Source organism: Gymnodraco acuticeps, unplaced genomic scaffold (assembly GCF_902827175.1).
Source record: "Gymnodraco acuticeps unplaced genomic scaffold, fGymAcu1.1, whole genome shotgun sequence".
Taxonomy (NCBI): Eukaryota; Metazoa; Chordata; class Actinopteri; order Perciformes; family Bathydraconidae; genus Gymnodraco; species Gymnodraco acuticeps.
In genome coordinates, this window is record NW_022991375.1 from 4,453,168 (window position 1) to 4,464,455 (window position 11,288).

The 11,288-nt window shown below is 39.3% G+C and overlaps 1 protein-coding gene across 1 annotated transcript; it reads left to right on the forward strand.

Moving 5' to 3' along the window:
- The first annotated feature begins 7,953 nt into the window (after positions 1 to 7,953).
- Positions 7,954 to 9,588, forward strand: LOC117563015. Its single transcript, XM_034241129.1, has 4 exons — positions 7,954 to 8,342; positions 8,669 to 8,824; positions 8,946 to 9,038; positions 9,245 to 9,588. Exons 1-4 carry the CDS (start codon positions 8,169 to 8,171, stop codon positions 9,548 to 9,550), a joined length of 729 nt encoding a protein of 242 aa, XP_034097020.1. The 5' UTR covers positions 7,954 to 8,168; the 3' UTR covers positions 9,551 to 9,588.
- Positions 9,589 to 11,288: the final 1,700 nt, after the last annotated feature.

Consider the following 11,288-nt stretch of genomic DNA (forward strand, 5'->3'; position numbering starts at 1 on the left):
AATACAATTGATATTGTAGAATCTGTTTTATATGATGTGGTGGAAATCTGTCAATGAAGGGAACAAACAAATGAGACTTGTCTATGTAAGTTTATTAGGCTTCTGCGCAGAAGGATCAAACTCAGCAAGCAACAGCAAGTCACTGCCAAAGAAATCGATGCCGAGCACACTTTCATCAAGGTTTTTATATGTATTAGTGCAATGGATCAACAGTTTCAAAGATGAAATCCTATAAAAGGGAACAATTAACAAGTATAGTCGTAAGAAAGGACCAGTTGTTAAAGAACAGAGAGCCAACAGTACTTGCTTTAAGGGGCTTTCCAAAAAACAAAGGCACACTCTTGTCATGGTACACAGGAAAATAAATTAATGACATCCTGGGTTATACTTCTGCCTACATCGTACGCCTGTGACAATTAGTCGTGCACAATTATGTATCGTCTGGGCCACAAGTTGAAACAGAGGACAAGTATATCCTTGTTGTCATGAGTTAAACCAGAGGACAAGTTAATCCACAATGTCATACACAAGACTATAAGTAACAATTATAAAAGACCCCAGCCACTAACTGTTCTATCTGCTGCCATCTGGCAGGCGGTACCGCAGCATCCGGACTAAAACCACCAGACTCAGGGACAGTTTCATCCCACAGGCCATAAGATTATTAAACACCTGAACTTTTGAAACAACATCCATAACATTCATCTGGCGGGAACTTACAAATTATTGATCTAATGTATCATATTCCAATCACTTGTATATAGACTCTTATTGCACTATTGCACTTTTTACAATTTTTTCTGTTTTATTGTGTTGCACTGTTGGTGGAGCCTGGGACCTAATATTTTCATCGTCATAACCTGACCTTTACCTCACCTACCTCTATTAAGCTTACCATTGATAAAAAGATGCTAAATTGGCTGTAAATAGAAAGGATGTATGTTTTTTCATCATGTATTTTCAGACCACAACAAGCCTCCCTAATTACCAAGGGGTCTCCCAACGACACAGGGTTTCCCCTCCAGGGGCAGTTTTGATACTGCTCTGGGGTTCTACCAGCACCTACTACACTATACACTCCGTTTTGCTATCCTAGCGGTCGGACATCCGTGGCTGGAGTGCCTAAAATAGGGATACGACGGGCAGTTTGGTGTTAGAGGCCACGCTGTAAACGCCCCCCTAAGCAGATTACGTTGATCTTGCGTGTAGATTCTGGGGGGTTTAGTCCTAAAAAGATTCCGTTCACCGCAGCCTTATCAGCACCGGAGTTCGGTATCGGAGACGGCCTAGATATTAACGTTGGTTGTATCGAAGTTAGATTCCTTTTCACTATGAACGTATGCATAAAAGCCTTGAAGGCCAAGCTTGAACCTTGAAGGATCAACAGTCATCACATGATAATTTTTCATTTTTCCACCACAATGTATAGTCAATTATTTATTTTTAATATAACTGATATTGTAGAATCTGTTTTATATAATCATGTGTTTTAAAGTCACTGTTGTGGCAATTTAGCACTCACAACAGGAAAGAATGAAACAGAGAGGAATCAATAAAAATAGCCACAGATATAGTTGATCAATTATTATTTCGTTGTACAACAATCAATAAGAATGAGGAAACATTACCTTTGCTCTCAAGCAGTGATACAGTAAGGGACCCAAGCCAGTGGAAGAACAAACCACTCTGCACTCTTTTTATTTGTTTTTTTTTGCAGACATGGCACTTTTAGCACAAAGTACAGAACAATTTGTTTGTTAAAGAAAAGAAAAATACCCATCCCCTATCCCTACCGCATTAGGTCATGTTCACAGTAAATAGGAAACAATGAAAAAAATAAAATAATAATTGTTAGGGAATAATTTGCTTAGGTATTCAACCTTTGACACAGTTCATCATTTTCATCTTTCACTGTCTCTTTTCCCATGGCATAGGTCTACGGCCTTGGGTATTGCTGCTATCTCTCTTAAGGAGGGGCAGCTTTGGCGCATTGTTGTTGCCAGCTTATGACCGAGCACAAGCTGACATGAGATAGTGTTACGATGTGAGGTGCAGGTGAAAGAACGATACGTGGAGAGAGGGTTTTCTTGCAAAAAATAAACAGGCGTTTTATTCTTAGCCTTCCACATTATTCCACAGAAACACAAACTGCATGCCTGGTGCTGCATTCACCAGCAAGGAACAAACACAAAAACGAATGCCCTTTCCCTCTCTTCCCAACCACATTTATAGGAGACTGCCCGCCTTCCCACTCCAACCTGGCCAATCAGGTCATGGTTCTGAAAGCGGAGTGAAGGGTTAAATACAAAATGAAACACTGTTGTCTACCTTTAATAAAACCCTAAAGGCTTAAGTCAATTCATTATTGCATCGCCATAAATATTATACCTTCAAGAACAACAAGGTCTGCTTAAAACGGATAGTTTTTAACCTAATTGACACTCATAAAATCACACATTTCCTGACCAATCGCGTCCAAGACTCCGCCTACTCATACGGCACATATAAGGAGTACTTTGGAGGCGTGCTCCCCCTTTGAGCATTGGGACAAGATGGCCTCCAGGTCTGAACAAAGGAAATGGTGATTACTTGGTGCTTGTGTGTTTTACAGACTGACAAACGAATTTAGACGCATTTTATTAGTTTGTCTATGTAAACTGTTTTTATAACTTTAACTGAAATAAAGACAACTCAGAAAAAAACATGTACTACCTTTCTTAACAAACAAATAGTTAAGACCAACATGTTAGTGAGGGAGTGTGTGCGCTTCCTCACAGATAGTTTATTGTTCAGGGACATCTAGAGGCCCTTCTTTTATCTGGAACGTAGGTTCCCTGCACACATTATTTTCGATGGACGACTGCTCTAGTTAGATTCAGGGTCCATATTTGTTTAGTCTCGCTGATAAAGAATGTTGATTATTACACTCCGAACTAGTTAAAACCTCGATTACAGAAGCGTTCTTCAGAATTGATTTGGCATCTCAACCCTGTGGTCAGACCGTGGACCGTAACATGTCTTGTGAATTCTCCGGCCGAAGCTCCAAATAAACCGTCAGTGTTTGCCATCAAAGCTCCAGCTCTCCTTGTGTCTCTCTGAGTCCTGTCTCCAATTGCTTCAGAAGTTTCCCCCCATAATAAAATAAAATAAAATAATAAATACAATCAAAATAATTCGTTCTTTTGGAGATTTAATTTATACCCTGACAAACGTCCAAATTGGTCAAGGATTGACAATATAGGCGGAAGGGAGGTCACCGGGTTGTATAGGAGGAGGTCGTCAGCATAAAGGGAACATTTATGGACTAGGCCATGACGAGAGATGCCCTCAAACCCATCATGGCATCTGAGCCAGATAGCTAAAGGCTCGATGGCTACATTGAACAACAGGGGGGAAAGTGGGCATCCTTGACGTGTCCCCCCGTTGGAGAGGGAAAGGAGATGATTTAACGCCATTAGCGTTCAATCATTGCTCAGGAGTCAAAGCCACATTTTCCCAAGATGTAGAACAGGTAGCTCCATTCCAAGGGAGATGGGTCCCACAAAGGGTCTTTGCCTTTCTTCAGAGGCAGAGAGATGGATGCCAGGGTTGCAGGTAATCGGCCCATATACCTGAAGGGAATCATTAAACATCCTTGCTAGAATTGGGACTAAAGGAGCCAAATATGCCTTGTAAAATTTGACTGTGAAGCCGCCGGGACCCAGGGACTTCTGTTTGGCATTGATCTGGTCAGTTCCTATATCTCTAAGGCGGATATAGAGCCACCTAGTGTACCAGCGTTAATTTCATCAATGTTTGGGTAAGTTAATGAGTCAAGAGGGTTTGGGTTCATGTCAATTGTAGGGCATTCAGATCTGTAGAGGCAATTGTAGTATTCAAAGAAGGATCTATTGATTTCAAACAGGTCGTGACTAAACTGCCATCAAGCAACTTAACTTTGGGAATTAATCTGGAAGTGCTAACTGCACGAGCCTGCTGAGCCAGAAGCCTCCCAGCATTGTCCCCCTGTTCAAAAAAGCATTGCTTGGTTTGACTTAATTGTTTTTCCATCATGTGTGTCTTTAAAAGGTCATGTTCTGAATGCAATAAAAGACGTTCTTTATAAAGGGCAGTTGAAGGGGATGAGGAGTAAGTGTCAGTCTGCACTTTTATTAAGACCAGGGCCGTCCCTGGCCAACATTGTGAGACGAGCCCCCCCCCTAACCGACGGGAGTGAAAACATTTGTTTTGGATGCAAAGTACTTTGCAAATATAATTCCTATAATTATTATCAACACAGTTAACACAGGTAAATGGTAAATTGTTGGAGAAATACTGTTTTCTCCACTCTTTGGGTTGTTTTAATGCACTGATATCATGTGTGGCTCTGAACTGTGTATGACCTTGCAGCTGCCTCTTCTTGTGATAGGAGGAGGCAGGGCATTTCAGGTTGTTGATATTTATGAGAAGACAGACTTGCTGTCTCCTAAATATCTAATTTCTATGAAGCGTGAAGGAAGTACGTGACTCTTTCCAGAAGACGTCACAGATGACCCATCGCATATGACCCGACTTTCCGACACCCGCGGCTGATATTAGCGCCACCTCGATTTACGACTTTGTTGTTATCTCCTGTGTTTTGGACTATATAAGCCTGATGTTTTTTGCTGTTCCTTCGAGCAACATACCCCATGTGTGTGAGTTAACCCATATCCTTTGTATGTGATTTAACTCTGCTCCTTCTTGCAAGAATAAATTAGTTACCTGATCATTGATTCTCAACCTGGTGTCGAGTGATATTTTTCTAACATAAATGTATGTCGTTCAGTATGCGTTTACGGGTGAATACGTCTGCATTTCCTGCCAAATACTAGCCTCAAAAAGATTAAAATATAATTAATGCAAACAAACTACGTCTACTAATAACAATAATCAATGCAATAATATAAATACTATATTATTTTATTATATAGTCAAGACAAAACATGCTTATTACATGCTCAAAAACTGATATTTCTTAAATCTGTATTCAAATTATAGTTCCCTCTGTCAGCAATGTATCAACAACTACACACACATTTCTATCAGTATTTCTCTGTGTTGTGGTTGACATGATGACTGTTAGGAGTTAAGGGGAGAGGCTGAGCATCACCATGAAATGTGCAAATTTACATAAAAATTAATAAAAGGGGAAAAAATGCTCCATGTTTTTTAGGCTGTAAACTTTAAGTGTTATGTAAGCCAACGAGACAGACAGTTTATCACTCTTCCTCCTGTACATTAGCAGATAAAAGAGAACTGTGCTGAGAACTGCGCACAAGCCGAGCTCATAAGCCGAGGCCCCCTGCACGAGGCCCCCTGCGCAATGTGAGGCCCCATGCAGCCTGCATGATCGGCCTGTAGAGAGGGACGGCCCTGATTAAGACTGCTACTCAGCCACTTTAGGATGCAATTTCCCTATTTGTGTGTGTAATGAATTGTACGTACTGTGTATGGTGAGTGTTATTTGATCTTATTTGCCATGCCAAAGACACATTTACATGATATGAACATTTTAATGGTGTAATGTAACTCAACCTACATTTCCTCAAGCACTGTACTAAGCAAAGAGATTTGTACTTTACTTGAGTATTTCAATGTGTTGCTACTGTTTATGTTGTGGCAATTTAGCACTCACAACAGGAACGAATGAAACAGAGAGGAATCAAATAAAACACAGATATAGTTGATCAATTATTATTTCATTGTACAACAATCAATAATAAAGAGGAAAACATTACCTCTGCTCTCAAGCAGTCCTACAGAAATGCTCCAACCCAGTAGAAGTTTTACAGAGACATATATAGGATTCTAAAATGACGCACGCTCATTTTCCTTACATTAACTAACACACAACATCACATGTTCTGGCTCTCAATGCTATACTTGTATGTTCCAGATGTCGAAAGTTTACTTATCTCATGACATCCTTTAGGAGTAGTCAACTAACAAAGGTTAACTGTTTTTATAACCTGAGGCCTTCTATGAACTTCCTCTGACATAGGCCTCTCCAAATCGGTGTGACTTAACTCGACAACAGACTTAGTATAGATTATCATGTGATCTTAATAAATAAACCAGAAATACGCTGTAATAAAGATTCTGCCATAACGCTTTTTACCCCAGGTAAATAGTGTACTGTAGTGATACTGGTAAGGATAAACTAATGTTAATATATATATATATATATTAATATAATTTCACATACCGAAACGTTAACGCTTGTCTGAGTATATCTTCCGTTGACTCTGGCTGTGGGTCTTACCGGCTGTTGATAGCCCTTATAAGCTAACGCTAGCATGCTTTATTCAGACATTAGCCTTTAGCCCGCTTGGATTTATGGGTGGCTAACGTTACTACAGTCCGGTAGCTCATTTAAGAAAATGTAACGTTATTTATGGGAAACGTTAGCCTACGTGTGTCTGGCATGGATGTATAATAAGAACTGAGTGTCTGGCCGTGACTCTGACTGAGTATGCCGTAAAAGCTTGCGCTAATGTTTAGCATGCGCTAACGTTTAGCGTGTGCTAATGTTTAGCATGCGCTAACGTTTAGCATGCTTTATTCAGACCACGCATTATCCAGTGAAGAACACTCAGCAGAGCATATATTTCTCAACACAACATTAACTGTAACGTTAAATGTTCTTAACTGAGCTAGTGGACTGTAAAAACACTACCCACCCATGACTCCAATTCGACTACAGGCTAAAGTCAATGTCTGAATAAAACATGCTAGCGTTAGCTGTCTACCAGCATGAGTCATGGTCAGATTCAAAGGTAAATATACTCAGACAAACATTAAGTATATTAACTTTACCTTTTCTTAACTGAGGCTTGGTGGCCTGTAAACAGTATGAACAGGCGGGCTGCGTGTTTTCTATTGTAAATAAATAGATAAGACTATGAATTTGTATTTATTACCAGAGTAGAAATTCTGGTGTTAAACGTCAATTTAAGGACAGAGTAAGTGTGTTTCTTTTATATTGACGAGCGACTTATATTTTAATTTTCAAGTTCAATTGATAAAGATATTGTAAATGTAACTTTAGTTTACAACATCGTGTTATATATTTTTACATCACCAAAATGTTGACCACTGTCCTAAAATAAAGTATAGGCTTTGAGTAACGAATTTTAGTGGGCTGTCTTTCATTTTGACACACACATAATAAACATACATACTGTATGTTAAATGGATATATCCGCCTTCTTTTATTTATCTTTCCATTCCCACAACAATATACATAAATAAATGGCATATTTTGGACATAGTTCGAATGGTGATTAATCATGATTAATTAATTTTTAAGCTGTGATTAATCTGATTAAAAAAATGTAATCGTTTGACAGCCCTAATATATATATGAACTTTGTATGTAATACTTTGTAAAGTACAACACAATGCAATTTGAAAAGAAAGAATGTATTGAGTGTACACCTGCATTTCATTAATTCCCTCTTCACATCTCTATTTATCTCTTTCTCTTAGAGCGCCATGGCTGATATTGAACCACCTGTTCGATTGCTGATCATCTTGAACGACCACAACAGCGTCAGACTGGAGCTTCGAAATGGGATTCCCAACTCAATGGAAGAGCTCATTGAGGAGGTCAAGAATTCATATGGATTAGAAGGTTACATAAGGCTACAGTATAAAGACACAGATTTTTGGAACACATTTGTTAATCTTACATCTACACATGCGATTAAAGATTTAACAGTGATCAAAGTTGTCGAATTAGACCCCGATTCTACAACTGTGGTCTTGTACCCAGTTGAGATACCATTAAATAGTACCCCTACAAGTGGACTGTACAGTGAAGACTCCTCTGGATCTGTGAATACAGATGACACAGTATACTTAGCGGCTCTTCCTCAGAATCATTAAGAACACAGCAGTGGCCTAAAGTGTTTCCAATCCCGGTCTTCTCCTATGACACAGAATGTCAATTACAGAGAGGAAATGCAGAGTACACAAATAACCAATCTAGACTGACACCAAGCTCAAATCATCTGCAGAGCTTGCTGTGAACTCGTTGAAGACCAAGTCTCAAGAAGAGTCCTACCCTGCGAATAATTTTAAAGAGAGCCAGGCGAGCTGAGGCCAACCATTTTCCATCCTTGCCGATTGGTGAGACTCCAGAAAGCATGGAGCAAGAGACAATTTCCCTTTTGGCAGAACAACAGAAAAGAAACAACCGGCAATCAATAAAAGAAAAGATGGCGAAGGCGTTAGGATACCGAAGACAAGAAATAGTGCATCGGAGGCCAAGCATTGAAGGCCTCTTGGAGCGGTGGCCTGCACTTTTTCACATGGAAGAGGTAATTATTTTTGATGAAACCCTTGATTGTAAGCCTGTAGTGGAGAAGAATTGAGGGCCCAACTAACTAACAACTATAGACAGCCAAGGCAAATATGTTGATGTTTATTTTTTAATATATATCACAATATAAGCTTTACATCTATTACTCTTAGTGTCTTTATTTGGTGGTGGTTTTCAATAAATATGTGGATTAATTCATTTAAATGTTACATTCATACAAGCTGACTTGGAGTACTTTTAATCAAACTGTTGGCTCTTTATAAAAAACATGTGTATTATCAATTCTCAGTATTTTTTGTTTTCTATGCTGCTTATATTTTCTAGGTAAATGCTGAGTTAATGCGCATAACAACATTTCCATTGGAGACAAAGTTCTTGGCGCAGTTGGACAAACACTCCACCAAACTACTGCAGGTCATCAGGAGCAGGGGAGGAGTTGTGAAACAGAAGACCACCGGGATCTTGCAGGTTTTGGATGAGGTATCTATGAATGAGTTTTTTTATCTGTGGGATCAGTGGCTGAATCGTCCTTTTTTTTTGCATTTGATTCATTATATATATATATATATATATATATATATATATCTCTGTTGTTACTCAGACTGTGGACATCACCATCAGAAGAGAATGCATCCTCAAATCTCTAATGATCTACCTGGGTGAACCTGTTGACCATCTCATCAAAGAATTCCAGGTAAGACCTCCCACTCACTCACAAGAAGTTTGTTCATAAAAGAAAACATATTTGTACTGCATGCAAATAACTGCTTGGTTAGAAAGATAGTCATTTGTGATGACCACCTGAGCTTTCCTCTTGGGCCGACTGAACTGACGCCTCAGGCCTGTTGAACTACACTCTGTGGTCCTCATCCATTCCCCTTTTTTTTGCATGATATGCAGGACGCTGAGGCTGGAGAACTGGAGCAGGCAACAATGGAAACCTTTGTCACTGGGAAAGAGGATCAGTTTCATCGACCCAAAGACGTCAAGGTTCTCATCGAAGGAACAGAGGTCCTCAGCGGCTTGCCCTCGGTTGTGACAGCTTTTGCCATGCTCTTCGGGCTCATATACGCACTGAAATGGGGCGAAACCTGCGAGCTAGTTCAGGCAGTCAACTCGAGCACTTATGCTGCATTCATACATAACGCCCCCTTGCCACTCTACAACCAACCAAACAGAGTCTCCTTAATATGCCGCTCTATTTAACCTGCCAGATCTCTCTCCATGCATTGCTTGCTGCTGCTATTGCCGCAGCTACCTCTACGTTGCTGCTGCTTGCCTGCCCCACCACCACCCCAGCTTCCACCTGTAGGCTCGGGGGTTAGTTATTTGATCATCACTCATCGTGCTATGTATATCTGTGGAGTGATGATGCCCGAGCCTAGTCGCCAAACTCAACTATATGCTGCTTCTAATAAACATGTTAAAGGAACACGTGAGTTGTCTGACTGAACTTAAGATATCAGAAATAACTGCAATCCACTTTTGAAGTTGTGCAAAAAGTCCTGATGGAGGGGAAAAAGATGAGCCCAAAAGTGAATAGACTGAGAACCCAGCTGTTCATCCCAGAGTAGACACTTTGTTGCACTCACTCACAGTTACCATTGTTACATGGTAAGGTTTCTAAAACCAAGGTTTTATAATAATTATGCATTGTAAAACATTTGCGAAAAAGTGTTGTGTTCAGAAGTTGCACTTACAGTATGACCGATTTTCACTGTAGAAGTTATGCATGTCTAATCATTTTCAGAGATTACATGTCTCACAGGCGCAAGTTGTCAGTGTTGCTTTAAAAAAGTGTGCAGTGGATAATAAGGACAAGTCTTTTTTCTAAGAGTTTGATGTTTGGAAGCGGCCCACATATTACTGCATTTTAACTGTGGTACTTATTAACATGTCTAAGATCAGGTAATGGCTGCCTCAGAGGCCAAAGCTGGTTGTGTGAACAACTTGTTTTTCATTCAAATAAATGTGCTCTGGTGTTAAAATATACAGATTGATCTGAAGAAATTGAGTCAATGTAAAATATTTCGTGTGATTGATTACTCTAATATTTTTTTGTTGGTACAACGTTTTACTTTTATTAGTGTACCTTTCAGTTGCATTGCACTCCTTAAACGTGTTTGAGACACTTTAGATAACAATGTGGCTGTCATTTGATTAACTCTGAAAATACAGAGATTTTTATTGAATAAATCACCCAAAAATCACATGAATTGAGTTACAGGTGTCCCCTCAGCTGTGCAGACTTATTTAATAATACGGTAGGAAATTGTGGAGTAAAGTTAATATCTATCTTGTACACACACACACTTTTCCTCTACTGATGAGAGGAAGACAGAGGGGACTAAAGTATTTCTTATTTTTCTACATTGACCTGAATGTATTCTTTATTCTGTGTATTTGTGGACTGAAATAAAAGTTTTTATAAAGTTTGTGATACATTTATTTGCAGTCACTTCATTATACGTTAAATACATTTAATTCAAGCTAAGATACATTAGCTAGTTAGTGCTCTTACCTGTGTGCCTCCTTCAAACAGCATTATAACCAGACTGTATCTTCAAACGATAAGTACCAGTTATAGCTACTTGATTTTAGATAAACAATTGAAAAGACAAAATCAACCAGCTAATGTATTGAAAGACCAATCTTTATTTTAAGGTGCCTTTTCTTTAAACCTTCAGATGTGAGATATTAGTTATGCAGTAATTGTAAGAGAATATTTTAATCTGATCTGTTTATAGAGCTTCTTATAGTTTTTTAGAATCTGTGATACTGCAAACATCTGCTTGTAGTCACTCAAAGACTCCTCTATAAGTTGAGGTCACAGGTCAAACGCTTCTCCTATATCCGTGGGGGAGGTGAGACCTAGCTGCATCTCTTTGAGACAAGGAGATTATTGTCTCGCATTTAATAGCTAATTAGGTATACGCGGGCTTTC